Source organism: Coregonus lavaretus (assembly GCF_964263955.1).
Source record: "Coregonus lavaretus genome assembly, chromosome: 38".
Lineage (NCBI taxonomy): Eukaryota > Metazoa > Chordata > Actinopteri > Salmoniformes > Salmonidae > Coregonus > Coregonus lavaretus.
This window is the reverse complement of record NC_140025.1, coordinates 24211518-24231928: the sequence shown is the minus strand read 5'-3', so window position 1 is coordinate 24231928 and position 20411 is coordinate 24211518. Positions and strand designations below refer to the sequence as shown.

Genomic DNA, 20411 nt, shown 5'->3' with positions numbered 1-20411 from the left:
GGTGTGGGGGTGCTTTGCTGGTGACACTGTCTGTGATTTTATTTAGAATTCAAGGCACACTTAACCAGCATGGCTACCACAGCATTCTGCAGCGATACGCCATCCCATCTGGTTAGCGCTTAGTGGGACTATCATTTGTTTTTCAACAGGACAATGACCAAGCACACCTCCAGGCTGTGTAAGGGCTATTTGACCAAGAAGGAGAGTGATGGAGTACTGCATCAGATGATCTGGCCTCCACAATCACCCGACCTCAACCCAATTGAGATGGTTTGGGATGAGTTGGACCGTAGAGTGAAGGAAAAGCAGCCAACAAGTGCTCAGCATATGTGGGAACATTCCAGGTGAAGCTGGTTGAGAGAATGCCAAGCGTGTGCAAAGCTGTCATCAAGGCAAAGGGTGCCTACTTTGAAAAATCTTAAATATATTTTGATTTTTTTAAACACTTTTATGGTTACTACATGATTATATATGTGTTATTTCATAGTTTTGATGTCTTTACTATTATTCTACAATGTAGAAAATATTACAAATAAAGAAAAACCCTTCAATGAGTAGGTTTATGACAGAGAACTTTTGACTGGTGCTGTATGTGAATGTGATATTTCTGTTTTTGCTTTGTCATTATGGGGTATTGTGTGTAGATTGATGAGGGAAAAAATGTAATCAATTTTAAAATAAGTCTGTAACGTAACAAAATGTGGAAAAAGTCAAGGGGTCTGAATACTTTCCGAATGCACTGTATTACAGGTTGTTACTTCGGAGGTCGCTCTTAAGCCTGGCAACCCAAACTCACCCATTCTGGCAACCCAAACCTGATGAATATGATATTATGATGATTAACTCTCACTTTGGCTCTCCCATCTCTTGTAGGTTTGTGCTGGGAGCCGTGTCCCCGGCTGTGGTGGTTCCCTCCATGCTGCTGCTGCAGAAGGATGGCTACGGCTTGGAGCAGGGTATCCCTACCCTCCTTATGGCCGCCGGCAGCTTCGATGACATCCTGGCCATCACCGGCTTCACCACCTGCATGGGCATGGCCTTCGCCACCGGTAGGGATCCACTCAGGAGGGAGCATGTTGATCTGTACTTCTGCTCTGACCCAATCAGGAGAAAGGTTGTTGATCTGTGCCTCTGCTCTGAGCCAATGATGAGAGGAGACCACTAGAAAAAGAATATACCTTTTTGATCTGTTTTTGTCAAAACATTCATAGAAATCTTCCTGCAATCCGTCCTGGATCCAATAGATGGCGCCCTCACACTTCGGGAATCGAACCTACGAACTCTGTTGTTGCAAGCGCCATGCTTTTAGTATAGAATGGGATGCATTTAGTATGAGCTAACTGCATGTGTTCTGCTATTACAGTGTCTTCCTCTGTATTGCATGCGTTTTATTATTGACTTCCTACTGCATAATGCAACCTAAATGCATCCCATTCTATATATAGTGAACTACTTTTAACCAGGGCCCACATAGGATTCTGGTCAAAAGTAGTGCACTATATAAGGAACAGGGTGCCATTTGGGACGCATCCATCATCTTTTGATATAACTGTATATGTTTTGTTGTGCTGTGTCTCCCTCTGCAGGCTCCATGTGGTACAACTTGCTGAGGGGTATACTGGAGGTGGGAGGGGGAATGGTAGCTGGGGTACTGCTGGGATTCCTGCTGCGCTACTTTCCCAGCAAAGACCAGGTACGAATCTCTATTAAAAGCACTTAGCTTTTAGTCTAGGAGTAGGCTTAATACAGCTCTAGGAAACTGGCCTGTAGAGTTGACCTATAACGAAGCTCAGTTTTCTCAGTAGCCTTTCCCTTTTTCAATAATGTTACTCCAGGGACATAGTCCTTGTTTGGAAAACTTTAGTAATGCATCCTTCCTTCCTTCTTCTTTCACTCTCTCGCTCTCTCTCCTGTAGGACAACGTTGTGATGAAGCGCTCATTCCTGCTGCTGGGCCTATCGGTGTTTGCCGTGTTCGGCAGCAACGTGGCCGGTTTCCCCGGCTCGGGGGGCCTCTGCACCCTGGTCCTCGCCTTCCTGGCCGGCCTGGGCTGGAGAAGGTCAAAGGTCAGTCAACCACACACACACACACACACAACGACCCCATCCCGTGTCAACCCCTCACTCAACCCCCCGTACACTGCATCTTCTAGCTAGACATTTACTCTCTCACCCAACCCCCAAATGCCCCCCTAAAGCATTGGATAGCAGCTGGACAGCTTGAACGTTCCAGTGCAACACAAACTGTTGTTTTAGGACACAGTGGGACCCTTCCAGTCAGTATACAGAGGCCCAATCCCAAATATACAGTCACAGAGTCCCATCTGGTATTGTCTCTATGGGAGGCAGATTCTCCAGTAGAGAAACACAGTTGTGAAGTCTTGGTGTTTGCTGAACTCTCTCTGTAGTCTGGTTTGTGTCTGGTAGGGGGTTTTTAATGTTTTTGTTATCACTTGTTTTAATAGCACCTCTCGAACCCTTCCATTTGCTCTACTTTCACAATTTGTTTTTGAAAACATGTTGAAAATGTCAGTAATTTGAGAAACCGTAACACTTGGGTGTCCGTGTGTGTGCGTGCACAGTGCATTCGGAAAGTATTCAGACCCCTTGACTTTTTCCACATTTTGTTACGTTACAGCCTTATTCTAAAACGGATTAAATAGATTTTTTTCCCTCATCAATCTACACACAATACCCCATAATGACAAAGCAAAAACATGTTTTTTGACATTTTTGCAAATGTATAAAAAATTTACTGATATTACATTTAAATAAGTATTCAGTCCCTTTACTCAGTACTTTGTTGAAGCACCTTTTGCAGCAATTACAGCTGCGAGTCTTCTTGGGTATGACCCTACAAGCTTGGCACACCTGTATTTGGGGAGTTTCTCCCATTCTTCTCTACAGATCCTCTCAAGCTCTGTCAGGTTGGATGGGGAGTGTTGCTGCACAGCTTTTTTCAGGTCTCTCCAGAGATGTTCGATCAGGTTCAAGTCTGGGCTCTGGCTGAGACACTCAAGGACATTCAGAGACTTGTCCCGAAGCCACTCCTGCGTTGTCTTGGCTGTGTGCTTAGGGTCATTGTCCTGTTGGAAGGTGAACCTTTGCCCCAGTCTGAGGTCCTGAGCGCTCTGGAGCAGGTTTTCATCAAGGATCTCTCTGTACTTTGCTCTGTTCATCTTTCCCTCGATCCTGACTAGTCTCCCAGTCCCTGCCGCTGAAAAACATCCCCACAGCATGATGCCCCCACCACCATGCTTCACCGTAGGGATGGTGCCAGGTTTCCTCCAGACGTGACGCTTGGCATTCCGGCCAAAGAGTTCAGTCTTGTTTTCATTAGACCAGAGAATGTTGTTTCTTATTGTCTGAGAGTCCTTTGGGTGCCTTTTGGCAAACTCCAAGCGGGCTGTCATGTGCCTTTTACTGAGGTGTGGCGTCCGTCTGGCCACTCTACCATAAAGGCCTGATTTGTGGAGTGCTGCAGAGATGGTTGTCCTTCTGGAAGGTTCTCCCATCTCTACAGAGGAACTCTGGAGCTCTGTCAGTGACCATTGGGTTCTTGGTCACTTCCCTGACTTCCCCCGATTGCTCAGTTTGGCCGGGCGGCCAGCTCTAGGAAGAGTCTTGGTGGTTCCAAACTTCTTCCATTTAACAATGATGGAGGGCACTGTGTTCTTGGGGACCTTCAATGCTGCAGATATTTTTTGGAACCCTTCCCCAGATCTGTGCCTTGACACAATCCTGTCTTTGAGCTTTATGGACAATTCCTTCGGCCTCATGGCTTGGTTTCTGCTCTGACATGCACTGTCAACTGTGGGACCTTATATAGACAGGTGTGTGCCTTTCCAAATCATGTCCAATCAATTGAATTGACCACAGGTGGACTCTCAAGGATGATCAATGGAAACAGGATGCACCTGAGCTCAATTTAGAGTCTCATTACAATGGGTCTGAATACTAATGTAAATAATGTATTTTTATTTTTAATAAATGTACAAAAATGTCTAAAGAATCAGTTTTTGCTTTGTCATTATGGGGTATTGTGTGTAGATTGATTATTTTTTTATTTTTTTAAATCAATTTTAGAGGGAAGGGGTCTGAATACTTTATGCGTGTGTGTACGTGTCTGTCTGACTCGGCGGGTGTGTGTGCAGGTCCCTGTGGAGGACATAGTAGGTATTGCCTGGGAGGTGTTCCAGCCACTGCTGTTCGGCCTGATCGGGGCCGAGATCCAAATCTCAGAGCTGGACAAAAACACTGTCGGTGAGAACACACACATGCATAAACACACAGTCAGTAAGAACACACACCACATAATATACATTTATACCCCGCTCTTTGGAGATCATCTATTAGGGGCGTTTTCCAAATGTTTTCCAAATGTAACTTGAATAAAGTGTTTCTGTCATTCTACTCCCCCCCCCTTAACTTATCTGTCCTACCAGGCCTGGGCATAGGCTGTCTGGCCATTGGTCTGCTGGTGCGTGTTCTCTTCACCTTCGTCTGTGTGCTGTGTGCCGGCTTCAACTTCAAAGAGAAGCTCTTTATTGCTCTGGCCTGGCTACCCAAAGCCACCGTACAGGTACTTAATGGTAAACAGAAACTAAGGTGGTCTAGCGGTCTAAGCCACTGCCTCAGGGCTCGAATCCAGCTTACTGCTCTTTCAGCATTCTCTCTCCTCTCCATCTCTCGCTATCCAATAAGCATACAAAAGACTATCTAAGGGTGAAATTTGCCTCACAAAAAGGCTTCTCAACAAGCAAAATAACCATATAATTTGAATATTGTGACTAGTGATTGCGCCACATGCAACACGTTTGTTTTCTGTTTACTTAAACTCGTAACAATATTAGTATTGTGAGTAAAAATAATGTTTTTGCAGAGTCTGGTGCTGCTCTGCGTGAGCCGGAGAAGGGGTTAGGGAAAATCTGTCGTATTATTACCAATGTTGGTGTCATTTTAAGTTTATGACGGGTGAGTGTTCCAGCTCTCACAATGTTGTGGGTAACATGTGGCCAATGTGTCGATCTTCTCTCCCCAGGCGGCCATCGGCTCCACAGCGCTGGACATGGCCCGCACCAAGGAGGATAAGGAGCTGGAGAAGTATGGCATGGACGTGCTGACAGTAGCCGTGCTCTCCATCCTGCTCACCGCCCCCATAGGGGCCCTTGTCATAGGACTCACAGGACCTCGCCTGCTGCAGAAACCAAAGAACCCTGCCTGGGGTGAGTACGCACACACAGAATGTGCAAACACACTGTCTGCATAAATGCAAAGACAGAAGCACACACACACAGCAACAGGAAGGATTGCCTCACCATCTGAGTGTTTTAATATAGAAACACACACACAAAACCCCACACCTACTACTAAACTTGCTTGAGTGACAGCTTGTCATAGCTTTGTCCACACAGCATTGGGAAGGAAGCGTGTTTATGAAAAGCAGTGTCCCTTAATGACAGAGATTATCTTTATTAGAAAAAGCCTGGAATCCAAACAGATATGCTTTGTTTCAACATGGTTGACAATGGTGAAACAGAGCGCATCAGCCAGGATCTCAGGCTAATAAAGAGAAGCTGTGGATGGGAGAATGAATTGTATCGTGGCTTCAGGTAGTTTTTGTTTCCTGCATCATGTTTCGTCTCAGCCCTGTCACCACACAATGGTGGCTTTTTTTGCTCTTCAGGTTTGGAGGGAGATTTTTTATTTGACTACACTGTGTGTCCTGGTAAAATGTGTTACCTGCCAATCACTGTGTCTCAGACTCTACACTCGCTGAGACATTTTCCATATTAACCATTTGGCCTCTAGTCTTATTTTGTTTATACTCACATGGAGGCACTTCAGTTTCTCTCGCTCTCGCACACACGCAAGCACACACACACACACACACACACACACACGGTAAAATACATTTTTTAATAATTATTTTCTACCCTTTTTCCTTGGATATGCAGAGCGGGAGCAAAGCGGAACTATAACCGACACCCCAATCTCCTACGAGAGTACCCTCTGATAACAAACCAACCTCAGTGGCGGGAACCAGGAAGTACACTTCACCAATGAGAAAATTACATGGATGGATCATAGGGAAATGGGGGCACTTCAAGCGTGCATCTAAAATGGCATCCTATTCTAGTGTAAAAAATGCACCATATTCCCTTTAAAGTGTGGTACAGTATAGAGAATAGGGTTCCTATTTTAGACTCAGGTGACACCCACGATATTGCCTTTCAGACAGGGGGGTTTTCAGAGGGGCTTTGCCACCTCTCTCATCTGTCTATCCGTGTATCTGTCCTTGGTGTGTTTGACATCCTGCAGCGTTTATTTATATCTCCCCCAAGGGTAGTTTCCAGACTGGAGCTACACCTGCCACTCAACCAACAAGCCACTATATCCAAGCATTCTACACTATACTGTAATGTTACGATACAACGACTGAAAATTCAGTAATGCTACTACTAAAATGATACCCTATCATTAAAAGTGGTTCTATGAGCAGAGCCACTAGAATTGTGAAATTGACCATCAGGCATGTTGTGTGTTCATTATCATACTGTCATACACTGTATGTACGCCCTCACAACATTTATTTTTTGTCCTTAGGCCTTACGCATCAATTATTTACCAGCTGCTGATGTTGTATTCTGTGTGTATGTAATGTATTTATGAGAAGTGTTGTACTAGTTTGTTATGCAGTTTGATACAGAGAAAATATTATATTTAGCGATGGACAGTTGTTGCTAGCTAGACTCAGGACAAAGGCAAGATGATTTTATTTATTGTACATTTCCATTTTAAGCAATATTCAGATAATGTTGTGCAGTGTGCACTAAATGTGACCAAATTATGTCACAAAAAACATGAATAATATGGGCCCCTAGCTAAGATCTATTTAAGACGGGTCTTTCAGGCAAAATCAGTGTGGCTCAGATAATCGAGTCACATTCCGAGCAATATACTGTAAAATCAATGTTTAAGAAAAGACTGCCAAAACAGTTTTTGTTCTATTCATTTTATCATGTTTTTATTATTCTTAATATTATTCTGTATTTATTGTGCAGTTGATTTAGATACTTTTTTGTTACATTTGTATTGACTCTTGAAAGAGTCCCTTAGGTTTTTCAGTAGTAATTTGTAGTATATCATACCATGTAAGAGTCCTGTATAGCTCAACCAGAATATTATACCCGGAAATGACATATTCATACCCAGAAATGATTTGATATTGAGATAACGTCTGCACTGGCCCTTTAACAAAGGTGGTAGTCTTTTGACACTCAGTGTAAGAAAACATTAAGGAGACCTTCCTAATATTGAGTTGCATCCCTAACTTTTGCCCTCAGAACAGCCTCAATTTGTCTGTGCATGGACTCTAAAAGGTGTCGAAAGCGTTCCACAGGGATGATGGCCCATGTTGACTCCAATGCTTCCTACAGTTGTGTCAAGTTGGCTGGATGTCCTTTGGGTGGTGGACCATTCTTGATACACACGGGGAAACTGTTCAGCATGAAAAATCTATCAGCATTGCAGTTCTTGACACAAACTAGTGCCATACCCTTTTCAAAGGCACTTAAATATTTTGTCTTGCCCATTTACCCTCTGAATGGCACATACAGTGCATTCGGGAAAGTATTCAGACCCCTTGACTTTTCCACATTTTGTTATGTTACAGCCTTATTCTAAAACTGATTAAATAAAAAAAAATCCTCATCAATCTACACACAGTAGCCCGTAATGACAAAAGCGAAAACAGGTTTTTAAAAATGTTTGCAAATGTATTAAAAACATACCTTATTTACATAAATATTCAGACCCTTTTGTTATTAGACTCAAAATTGAGCTCAGGTGCATCCTGTTTCCATTGATCATCCTTGAGATGTGTCTACAACTTGATTGGAGTCCACCTGTGGTAAATTCAATTGATTGGACATGATTTGGAAAGGCACAGACCTGTCTATATAAGGTCCCACAGTTGACAATGCATGTCAGAGCAAAAACCAAGCCATGAGGTCGAAGGAATAGTCCGTAGAGCTCTGAGACAGGATTGTGTCGAGGCACAGATCTGGGGAAGGGTACCAAAAAATGTTTGCAGCATTGAAAATCCCCAAGAACATAGTGGCCTCCATCATACTTAAATTGAAGAAGTTTGGAACCACCAAGACTCTTCCTAGAGCTGGCCGCCAGGCCAAACTGAGCAATTGGAGGAGAAGGGCCTTGGTCAGGGAGGTGACCAAGAACCCGGTGGTCACTCTGACAGAGCTGCAGAGTTCCTCTGTGTAGATGGGAGAACCTTCCAGAACGACAACAATCTCTGCAGCACTCCATCAATCAGACCTTTATGGTAGATTGGCCAGACAGAAGCCACTCCTTAGTAAAAGGCACATGACAGCCCGCTCAGAGTTTGCCAAAAGACACCTAAAGAACTCTCAGACCATGAGAAACAAGATTCTCTGGTCTGATGAAACCAAGATTGAAGTCTTTGGCCTGAATGCCAAGCGTCACATCTGGAGGAAACCTGGCACCATCCCTACGGTGAAGCATGGTGGTGGCAGCATCATGCTGCAGGATGTTTTTCAGCGGCTGGGACTGGGAGACTAGTCAGGATCGAGGGAAAGATGAACGGAGCAAAGTACAGCGAGATCCTTGATGAAAACCTGCTCCAGAGTGCTCAGGACCTCAGACTGGGGCAAAGGTTCACCTTCCAACAGGACAACTACCCTAAGCACACAGCCAAGACAACGCAGGAGTGACTTCGGGACAAGTCTTTGAATGACCTTTAGTGGCCCAGCCAGAGCCTGGACTTGAACCCTATCGAACATCTCTGGAGGGACCTGAAAATAGCTGTGCAGCGACAAGCTCCTCATCCAACCTGACAAGGCTTGAGAGGATCTGCAGAGAAGAATGGGAGAAACTCCCCAAATACAGGTGTGCCAAGCTTGTAGCGTCATCCCCAAGAAGACTCTAGGTTGTAATCGCTGCCAAAGGTGCCTCAACAAAGTACTGAGTAAAGGGTCTGAATACTTATGTAAATGTGATAGTTCCGTTTTTATTTGGAATAATACTGGGAAAAAACTTACAAAAAACTGTTTTTGCTTTGTCATTATGAGGTATTGTGTGTAGATTGATGAGGGAAAAAAATTATCTAACCAATTTTAGAATAAGGCTGTAACGTAACAAAATGTGGAAAAAGTCAAGGGGTCTGAATGCACATGTCTCAAGGCTTAAAAACCCTTCTTTAATCTGCCTCCTCCCCTTTATCTACAGTACACTGATTGAAGTGGATTCAACAAGTGACATCAATAAGGGATCATAGCTTTCACCTGGATTCACCTGGTCAGTCTGTCATGGAAAGAGCAGGTGTCCTTCATGTTTTGAACACTCAGCGTAGATATAGTTACTACATGTATTGTAGTAGTCATGTTTTTGTTTTGTGTTAGAGGTGAGCAAAGTTCTTATCTTTAATGTGGTGATAATATCTTATTATAAGGGGTGAGATTTTCCTATCACCATCAGAAAGCACAGGTCGGGTCCTAGTGTCAATGTTTTGGAATGGAAAGCAGATGCAAATAGTAACTGGTGCTGCTGACGTCCTTAGGTTATATGTTGGAATGTGAAAACACCACACATTTTTGTGCAGACAAACTCATGGAAAATATATAATGTGTCAAATGATTGTAAATCAGTTGTCCAATCAGTTCCCAAAACTTCAAGGCCTGTCTGTTTCTTTCTTCTTGCCATTTGACAAAAATCATTTTGTGAAACAAAGTAACTCAGGTGAACTTTTTTTATTTTACAAAAGTCCCACGGCCTAAATCCCAGTAAAACATTATGAAAATACATATCTATGTACTGTAATTGGTATTTAACATAAGGATCAGTAACCAAAGGATCAGATCCCTTCTCCAAATCTCATGTTGATGAATGAATTAAGAAGTACTTGCAACACATTCAGTCTGAATGCAAAGTCAATCTGACAACTGACATGTTTGATACTGTAAAGGCAAAAAAAGGAATTGCTTAAATATTTTGGTGTAGAAAAACATTGTTTCTTGAGGGGAGCAGTTTTGTGTAATTAAGATGTTCTGAAATGTCTTAAGATCTTCAGTTTTCAATACAAGGACACACAATATAGTATGAACACAGAATTAAGGCATGTTTTATAAGGTTATGAACAAAGAGAAATGGCAGAGAAAACAAATCCTGTAAATGTGTTTGTATGCAAGTGAAAGACTTCAAGCTTACAGCAGTTCGGAGACTGAAAAGGCTAAGTAAAGTTGTTTTCTTTCAACCTAACAAAATATACTACTACCCTAAAGAGCAAGTTGCTACCCTAGTTGCAATCGTGATTCAAGTCCAAATTCCCCTCAATGTGGTCCCAATAGTTTGGAACCGAGCGGCGCTACCAAGGAGCCTTAGGTTAACTTGTTTTTTAATGAGACCTATAAGTGAGAGATAGCCAGACTGGAAAATGGCCACTATACAAAATGTTTTCTGAAGGAGACAATAAGAGGGAGTGGTGATAGGTTTTACACTACTCCGTGGTATAGCCTTTCAAACTATCTCAGTTATTGCCCATTATTGGCAAGTTGAAATAAATAAGATTCACAAAAGTGTTGATGGTAAAATCTTTGAGGAGTTAACTCGCCACCAACATTTCTGCAGCATATCACTACCAAAAGCAAAGTATGCGCCATTTCATATTTTTTTTACCAAAACAAATGTAAGACAATTTGGCAGAGTGCAAAAGGCCATGCCCTAAAATACAGACAAAAACACATTTTTAAAAAGAACTAAAGACCGTTAGAGAAGAAGGGAGTAAAGATGTCGGCTCCCTCACAGCGTTAAAGATGGATTATAGTATCTTCTTCTTGAGTATGAGAGGCCCCACGTTGTCTCCAGTCAACTCGTTGTGCTTTATGTGTGATTTGTCACAAACAGGGAACTGCAACAGGAAACAACTTAATATTAGCTGATACGTACAGTACGAGGCATTGCTTATAGATAGGATAACTTGAGCCCCCCGCATAGTTGGCAGTTTATTAACAGTCATATGCTTCCCCTTGGCCTCAAAAGACTGTGAGAATGGACAAAGAAACTGCTGACATCTGCATAAATTGCTAACAATTCTGCATAACATTTTCACAAAGGTTAGAAGATCACTTGCTATAGCTATGTCTTTGCATCTAACATGATCTAAAACCAATCTCAAGCCAACCACTATCCCAGGCTGATCAGGGCCTGTATTCAACAAGTGTCTCAGAGTAGGAATGAGATCTAAGATTAGGTTCCCCCTGTCCATATAATCTTATTCATTATGATCTATCAGGCAATATTGATCCTAAGCACTCCTACTGAGAGACTTTGTGAATATGGGCCCTGAAATTACTAGGAAGGTGTAGTGTTAGCAATAAACATCCAACTCTCCCTCTAGTCCAATTTACCGTTTTGGAGCGCCAGCAGCGGCAGTAGCAGACGTTTGTGCTCTTCAAGTCCTCAATGTCGATCTCGTTGACCACTTTGGGGTTCTCCTTCTGGATCTTCAGGTTGATCAGGCTGTCCTTCTGCTTCTTCTTCTTGGGCAGGAAGGGCCGGATGGTGAGGTAGCCCAGCAGGGCCAAGATTCCCAGGAGAGGCAGCAACCGGAGCCACTCAGAGACTGGGAAGAAAACACACACACAAATCAGGCACACACACACAGGCAGGCACAGGTAAAACAGACACACACACACACAGTGATGTTGGATCTCCTCAATTGTTCCACCCCTGAGGTTCCCATAACATTCCGGTGGGATGTTCTGTATCAGTGTCCGATGCTACATGCCACTGGATTAACTATCTAATGTTAGCTACATTTCTTTCAATTGACAATTCTGTGAACTGTCTTGTGCAATTTTTAAATTGACACAATACCTGTTAGCAACGGTGTAGGCTAGAAATGACGTGCAGAAGCTTGCAGGGATTTGTAGTCTTGCATGATGTCTACTTTGATGCTAATTAGCATTTTCGAATCAGAGTAAATACAGCGGAATATATTGATGAAAGTCACCTTGTTCGAGAGAGGTTTACATGGCTATCAAAACGTCGCGCCAGGGTAAGCCCACACGAAACACAGCCCTTATTTTAAGTGTTCTAAAATTCCCTATGGGAAAAATGAATGGTGGAAAAACGATTGGAACCATTTCCTTGTTTGACCGCTAGGTTTGATGGGTATTATGACACCTCCACTGTGGGGCTCTATAGGCTGTCTCCATTTAGCAGAATACAACTGTCTGGAAACCTGATCACTGTGCACCCCAATGACCATGGATTATACCATTGACTATGACAGCTGAGGGCTGTGTTTTGAATCTCATGGCAATTAAATTAAAAGCCTTTTGATTAAAAAGAAGGGTGCCTAATGGGAGAATGTTAATCTCATTATACGATTTATCTCGACTTCAAAAGGCAAATGTAAAAACACCATCAAATCCGGACAAAAGAGCAAAACAATTTAATGACGCGCACATATTTGAAGCTGCTAGAATGTATTTCCCTGTGTGGAGGCATCGTTTACACAGGCATCCAATTCTGATCTTTTTTCCACTAATTGGTCTTTTGACTGTCTAAACGCAGCCATAGTGTCTTTAGATTCCTGCAGGGACATTTCACTTGACTCCCATATTTTCCTGACAGTGAAAAAATTAAAAAGACAAATGTAATATAGGGGTGGAAAAACCTCAGTACTTATGCTACTGACTGCAGGCAAGTTATAACTTCAAAGCTACACCGAACGGCAATGAAATTAACAATAATTGAGCTTCCAGTGCCATGCCAATTATTCCAGTCGCTTCATGTTCATGCATCTCCTATAGATTTGCTACCGAAGACTTATTAAATCAATGTTTACAATGTCAATGATCCTCAGTATGGAGCACCTCAGGGCAATGGGAGAAACCATAATTTTCCACCACCACTTTCTAGACCTGGGTTCAAATCCTATTTGAATTCATTTCAAATATTGTACTCTGTGCTCGATTGAGCTTGCCTGGCTTAATGGACAAATATAATAGTCCCAAAACTGAAAACCCATCCCATCTGGCAATCCAGACAGAATAGGAAAAACACTCAACCCAGGTACTTGAACCCAGGTCTGCTGCTTTCCTTAGCAAAGGGCATGTCATCTCCACACTCAAGAATATCTGCTATGAAGACCCAACTCAGAACCCCAGCCACTATTTTAGGGCTATTTTTAGGTCCCAAATCTGACACTTTCCATAGTCATGCATTCAGCGTTCATCCCAAAGGTCAAGCATAAGCGTTTCTTCAAGTTGTCAAAGCTCATGTAAAGCCAATATTTACATTGGATTTGTCATAGTACTTAAATTCAAGGCATAACTTTTCCAATGTTGTGCAATGACAGCTACTGTCGTCAGACCCTTTTCCTCTCACAACTACTCAGAAAGGCTAGTGTGTGAGCCTCGTTCAGGTGTAGTTTGAGAGGAATCTGTTCTCCATTGAGTAAGCATGCAGTCCTAGATTTACACTGCTCTATGGGAATACTATGAGAGTGTATTTAGTGTTTTGAGGCTAAGGCAAAGGAAAGTATTACACAAATTATCAACGAACCTACCAGGTACAACCCTAAATCCGTAAACATGGGTACCCTCATAGATATCATCCTGACTAACTTACCCTCTAAATACACCTCCGCTGTCTTCAACCAGGATCTCAGCGATCACTGCCTTATTGCCTGCGTCCGTAACGGGTCCGCGGTCAAACGACCACCCCTCATCACTGTCAAACGCTCCCTAAAACACTTTAGCGAGCAGGCCTTCCTAATTGACCTGGCCCAGGTATCCTGGATGGATATAGATCTCATTCCGTCAGTAGAGGATGCCTGGTTGTTCTTTAAAAGTAATTTCCTCTCAATCTTAAATAAACATGCCCCATTCAAAAAATACAGAACTAAGAACAGATATAGCCCCTGGTTCTCCTCAGACTTGACTGCCCTTGACCAGCACAAAAACATCCTGTGGCGTACTGCATTAGCATCAAATAGCCCCCGCGATATGCAACTTTTCAGGGAAGTTAGGAACCAATATACACAAGCAGTCAGGAAAGCAAAGGCTAACTTTTTCAAACAGAAATTTGCATCCTGTAGCACTAACTCCAAAAAGTTTTGGGACACTGTAAAGTCCATGGAGAATAAGAGCACTTCCTCCCAGCTGCCCACTGCACTGAGGCTAGGAAACACTATCACCACCGATAAATCCACAATAATCGAGAATTTCAACAAGCATTTTGCTACGGCTGGCCATGCTTTCCACCTGGCTACCACTACCCCGGCCACCAACTCTGCACCCTCCGCTGCAACTTGCCCATGCCCCCCCCCGCTTCTCCTTCACACAAATTCAGACAGCTGATGTTCTGAAAGAGCTGCAAAATCTGGACCCCTACAAATCAGCTGGGCTAGACAATCTGGACCCTTTCTTTCTAAAACTAGCCGCAGAAATTGTCGCAACCCCTATTACTAGCCTGTTCAACCTCTCTTTCGTAACGTCTGAGATCCCCAGAGATTGGAAAGCTGCCGCGGTCATCCCCCTCTTCAAAGGGGGTGACACTCTAGATCCAAACTGCTACAGACCAATATCCATCCTGCCCTGCCTTTCGAAAGTATTTGAAAGCCAAGTTAACAAACAGATCACCAACCATTTCGAATCCCACCGTACCTTCTCCGCTATGCAATCCGGTTTCCGAGCTGGTCATGGGTGCACTTCAGCCACGCTCAAGGTCCTAAACGATATTATAACCGCGATCGATAATAGACAGTACTGTGCAGCCGTCTTCATCGACCTGGCCAAGGCTTTCGACTCTGTCAACCACCGCATTCTTATTGGCAGACTAAATAGCCTTGGTTTCTCAAATGACTGCCTCGCCTGGTTCACCAACTACTTCTCAGATAGAGTTCAATGTGTGAAATCGGAGGGCCTGTTGTCTGGACCTATGGCAGTCTCTATGGGGGTGCCACAGGGTTCAATTCTTGGGCCGACTCTTTTCTCCGTGTATATCAATGATGTCGCTCTTGCTGCTGGTGACTCTCAGATCCACCTCTACGCAGACGACACCATTTTGTATACATCTGGCCCTTCATTGGACACTGTGTTAACAAACCTCCAAACGAGCTTCAATGCCATACAACACTCCTTCAGTAGCCTCCAACTGCTCTTAAACACTAGTAAAACTAAATGCATGCTCTTCAATCGAACGCTGCTGGCACCCGCCCACCCGACTAGAATCACCACTCTCGACGGGTCTGACCTAGAGTATGTGGACAACTACAAATACCTAGGTGTCTGGTTAGACTGTAAACTCTCCTTCCAGACTCACATTAAGAATCTCCAATCCAAAGTTAAATCTAGAATCAGCTTCCTATTTCGCAACAAAGCCTCCTTCACTCATGCTGCCAAACATGCTTTCGTAAAACTGACTATCCTACCGATCCTTGACTTCGGCGATGTCATTTACAAAATAGCCTCCAACACTCTACTCAGCAAATTGGATGTAGTCTATCACAGTGCCATCCGTTTTGTCTCCAAAGCCCCATACACTACCCACCACTGTGACCTGTACGCTCTTGTTGGCTGGCCCTCACTACATGTTCGTCGTCAAACCCACTGGCTCCAGGCCATCTATAAATGACTGCTAGGCAAATCCCCGCCTTATCTTAGCTCATTGGTCACCATAGCAGCACCCACCCGTAGTCTGCGCTCCAGCAGGTATATCTCACTGGTCATTCCCAAAGCCAACACCTCCTTCTCTGCTGCCAATGACTGGAACGAATTGCAAAAATCTCTGAAGCTGGAGACTCTTATCTCCCTCACTAACTTTAAGCATCAGTTGTCAGAGCACCTTACCGATCACTGCACATGTACACAGCCCATCTGAAATTAGCCCACCCAACTACCTCATCCCTATATTGTTATTTATTTTGCTCTTTTGCACCCCAGTATCTCTATTTGCACATAATCTCTTGCACATCTAGCATTCCAGTGTTAATACTAATTGTAATTATTTTGCACTATAGCCTATTTATTGCCTTACCTCCATAACTTGCTACATTTGCACACACTGTATATATATTTTCTGTTGTATTTTATGACCTTATGTTTTTTTTACCCCATATGTAACTCTGTGTTGTTGTTTTTAATCGCACTGCTTTGCTCTATCTTGGCCAGGTCGCAGTTGTAAATGAGAACTTGTTCTCAACTGGCTTACCTGGTTAAATAAAGGTGAAATAAAAAATAAAATAAAAGGTTTGAAGATGCACTGTTTAATGACACCAAATTATATCAGCAGCAGTTTCATAAGGAACTTTTATAAAGCCATCCATCGAGTCTTATTAGCCTACATGTGACTGGTTGGTAACAGTTTACTTGAAGCAGCTTCTCATCAAGTGTTATTATTGCCTTATAAACATTTAGAGCGCCAATAGGCCTATAGTTGGTTTTATTTTTGCTTTATTGACTGACTGGTCTCAATGTGCTGGCCTGCAATGAGAGAAAGAATCATCACTGCTAATAGCATATACTTTGTTCATGTCAAGCAATGAACTCCATCAATTGAACTTGGAGTTTGTTGCTGATGCACACAGGAGTATGTAAAACACGCATCACTGTAGCCTGTATATCAAAGTATAAGCAGCCTCAACCTGGATTTTAATCTATTTTGTTGTAGCCTAATGTTTCACATGCATGGAATAACATGGTTTAGTTCCCTTCAATAGCCAAGAGAGGAAATGTGCTATATACAAACGAAACACTTGTTTGGCTACACCTACGGTACAGTACACTTGATACAATGTTTCCACTCTCCGAGTCTGATACATTGTAACAATACAATAACACTTCTCAAAGTAGTGCACTGTTAAGCTACCCTACAATGTTCAATCATCTTGACCTGAGCCAAGTAAGGAACTTTATTCAATATGAAGTGGATGAGCACTTTAACAGCCACACAGAAAACAATCTATAAGAAACTTGGAAAAACCGCATTAAAACTATCAAACTACTGTGGCTAGTATTGTAGGCGTGCATGCATGGGGATAAGCTATTCTGTCTTTCCTGTTTTCACCATTGCAACATTGTAACCATTTACCTGTTAACCTCGCAAATCCTCCGATCGTCTCCGGAAGGGGGAGCTTTTTGAGGTAGGCTGGAAGCTGGATTTTTATGATCCTTGAAATAGTTTCTAAAACCATCTTGAATGAAACTATAGGCAGGTTTTAGTTTGAGCTGGATATTTCCTGAGGTCCGTTTGCGTCATTACGCTATATTTGAAGCTCAAGTCTTGACCGGTGCGTACAAATTGTCCGTGCAATAGAAATAAATAGAGAAGACGCGTAGATGTGTTGGTGAATAGACGCAATTGCGGAAGATGACGCTAAAACATGTAGCCAATGAACGTTGGCAGAGTTGGTGTAATCTGATTGGACAGTTTATAATGGATCGGATAAAGAGAAACTAGCTATTTTCATGAACCTTGTTTGATACATAGGCCTATGTGATGTTTGTATGACAAAGTAGCCTACCGATGTTTTCTGGGAAAAAATACATTGTATTCCATTCTATTGTATGCTATTGTATTGCATTCTATTTGTTATTTATTTATTTGTGCATTGGCTTCATTCATTCATTCATCCTTCCTAAGCAAACGTGTAAATGTTTGTTTACTCATAATTTCACCCATATAATAATACTTAAAAGTTTGAGTAGAACTTCAAGAGGAAATCCAATAGGCTGGGATGTATCTATTTGCATAGTCATCTAGTCACTCTCTCTCTCTCTCTCTCTCTCTCTCTCTCTCTCTCTCTCTCTCTCTCTCTCTCTCTCTCTCTCTCTCTCTCTCTCTCTCTCTCTCTCTCTCTCTATCTGTGTGAGTGAGTGTGTGATGTGGGTAGTTGGCTACAAATGGGATCCACTTAAAAGTTTAGGGGCTACATAAATCATATATCTATGTCTCAGGCATTGTTCATAATCTCAAATTATGTCTCAGACATAGTTAATAATCTGAAATTATTTAAATTTAAAAGATGGGTTTTTCTTTCTCCATAGTACAGAATGGCTTGTCTGCAATCTGCACTAATCTGAAAACACAGGAGAGGTGAAATCAACGTGGATGATGATGCGTTCAGGGAATTTGCTTATGCCTGTCAAGTTATTTCACCTCACTCCTGATGAATGGAAGGACCATTAAAATGCACAGAAGAAAAGCAATTGGTTAAGACAATCCACAGATCCACAGAGGAAATCCACAGAGGAAAAGCAATTGATTAAGACAGACCCCTGTATCCTCTTTTATAAATATGCAAAAATCACTGGGCATAAAGATAGGCTTACCTTTGGCATAATAACACCCTGAATTACATTTAAATTTTAGTCATTTAGCAGACACTCTTATCCAGAGCGACTTACAGTTAGTGAATGCATACATTATTATTTTTTTCATTCCGGTCCCCCGTGGGAATCGAAACCACAACCCTGGCGTTGCAAACACCATGCTCTACCAATTGAGCTACATCCCTGCCGGCCATTCCCTCCCCTACCCGACGCTGGGCCAATTGTGCGCCGCCCCATGGGTCTCCCGGTCACGGCCGGCTACGACCACTGCGCCACTCGGGAGGTTATAACGTTGTACTTTCCATTTCCAGTTGAATTTATTTCCTTATGAATCCAAATATACTAAACAAAAATATAAACGCAACATGTAAAGAGTTGGTCCCATGTTTCATGAGGTGAAATAAAAGTTATCAGAAACTTTCCATACGCACAAAAAGCTTATTTCTCAAATGTGTATACATCCCTGTTAGTGAGCATTTCTCCTTTGCCAAGATAATCCATCCTCCTGACAAGTGTGGCATATCAATAAGCTGATTGAAGAGCATGATCATTGCACAGGTGCACCTTGTGACCTAGGGACAATAAAAGGCCACTGTAAAATGTGCAGTTTTGTCATACAACACAATGTCACAGATGTCTCAAATTTTGAGGGAGCGTGCAATTGGCATGCTGACTGCAGGAATGTCCACCAGAGCTGTTGCCAAAGAATTGAATGTTCATTTCACTACCATAAGACAACATCGTTTTAGAGAATTTGGCAGTACGTCCAAACAGCCTCACAACCGTAGACCACGTGTAACCACGCCAGCCCAGGACCTTCACATCCGGCTTCTACACCTGCGGGATCCTGACACCAGCCACCCGGACAGCTCATGAAACTTTGGGTTTGCACAACCAAATCATTTCTGCACAAACTGCTAGGAACCGTCTCAGGGAAGCTCATCTGCATGCTCATCGTCTTCACCAGGGTCATGACCTGACTGCAGTTTGGCGTCGTAACCGACTTCAGTGGGCAAATGCTCACCTTTGATGGCCACTGGCACGCTGGAGAAGTGTGCTCTTCACGCATGAATCCCAGTTTCAACTGTACCGGGCAAGCGGCTTGCTGATGTCAACGTTATGAACAGAGTGCCCCATGGTGGCAGTGGGGTTATGGTATAGGCAGGCATAAGCTATGGACAACGAACACAATTGCATTTTATTGATGGTAATTTGAATGCACGGAGATACCTTGACGAGATTCTAAGGCCCATTGTCGTGCCATTCATCCGCCGCCTACATCATCTCAGGTTTCAGCATGACAATGCATGGCTCCATGTCACAAGGATCTGTACACAATTCCTGGAAGCGGAAACATTTCCCAGTTCTTCCATGGCCTGTATACTCACCAGACATGTCACCATTGAGCATGTTTGGGATGCTCTGGATCGACGCGTACGACAGCGTGTTCCAGTTCCAGCCAATATCCAGCAACTGGATGCGAAGGAGATGTTTTGCGCTACATGAGGCAAATGGGGGTCACACCAGATACTGACTGGTTTTCTGATCCACGCCCCTACCTTTTTTTAAAGGTATCTGTGACCAACAGATGCATCTCTGTATTCCCAGTCATGTGGTCCTCTATAGCTCAGTTGGTAGAGCATGGTGCTTGCTATACCAGGATAGTGGGTTTGATTCCCGGGACCACCCATACTTAAAATGTATGCACTCATGACTGTAATTCGCTTTGGATAAAAGCGCCTGCTTAATGGAATATATTATATTATTATTATATTATGTGAAATCCATAGATTAGTGCCTAATGAATTCATTTCAATTGACTGATTTCCTTATATGAACTGTAGCTCAGTAAAAACATGTATATTTTTGTTGTGTAAGAATCACATTTCCATAGCAGGTTTTACCCTTGGGATTTCTATGATGGGCATAACACGCCCTCTAGTGTTTGAGGCATGCAGGCCTCATCCGAGTTGTTGATGAAAGTGATTGAACTCCACTATCCAGAATTCTTTGCTGTTTAAAGCCAACCTTGAAT

The 20411-nt window shown here is 42.9% G+C and overlaps 2 protein-coding genes across 2 annotated transcripts in view; one reads left to right on the top strand and one right to left on the bottom strand.

Moving 5' to 3' along the window:
* The window catches only part of LOC311112199 (sodium/hydrogen exchanger 9B2), a 30227-nt gene extending 23481 nt beyond the window's left edge, over window positions 1-6746 (top strand). Inside the window, exons 7-13 of the mRNA XM_084155224.1 lie at window positions 874-1049; window positions 1587-1693; window positions 1917-2066; window positions 4154-4262; window positions 4445-4581; window positions 5041-5224; window positions 5957-6746. Coding sequence (XP_084011350.1) covers window positions 874-1049; window positions 1587-1693; window positions 1917-2066; window positions 4154-4262; window positions 4445-4581; window positions 5041-5224; window positions 5957-6015 — 922 coding nt within the window. The 3' untranslated portion in view covers window positions 6016-6746. The remainder of the gene's footprint in view (window positions 1-873; window positions 1050-1586; window positions 1694-1916; window positions 2067-4153; window positions 4263-4444; window positions 4582-5040; window positions 5225-5956) is intronic.
* Window positions 6747-9772: 3026 nt separating this feature from the next.
* Window positions 9773-17416, bottom strand: cisd2 (CDGSH iron sulfur domain 2). The gene is made up of 3 exons (XM_084154952.1): window positions 17136-17416; window positions 11444-11658; window positions 9773-10944 (listed from the first exon to the last, which is right to left on the bottom strand). The coding sequence occupies exons 1-3, from the start codon at window positions 17236-17238 to the stop codon at window positions 10855-10857; spliced, it is 408 nt and encodes a 135-aa protein (XP_084011078.1). The 5' UTR covers window positions 17239-17416; the 3' UTR covers window positions 9773-10854.
* Window positions 17417-20411: the final 2995 nt, after the last annotated feature.

Bases quoted from the DNA above. Each gene is read 5' to 3' on its own strand.
- cisd2 (XM_084154952.1), bottom strand. From the start codon at position 17,238: ATGGTTTTAGAAACTATTTCAAGGATCATAAAAATCCAGCTTCCAGCC. The intron at 11,659-17,135 runs GTAAATGGTTAC...TTTTCTTCCCAG, and splicing joins AGGATTTGCGAGGTTAACAG to TCTCTGAGTGGCTCCGGTTG. The intron at 10,945-11,443 runs GTAAATTGGACT...TTCCTGTTGCAG, and splicing joins GCTGCTGGCGCTCCAAAACG to TTCCCTGTTTGTGACAAATC.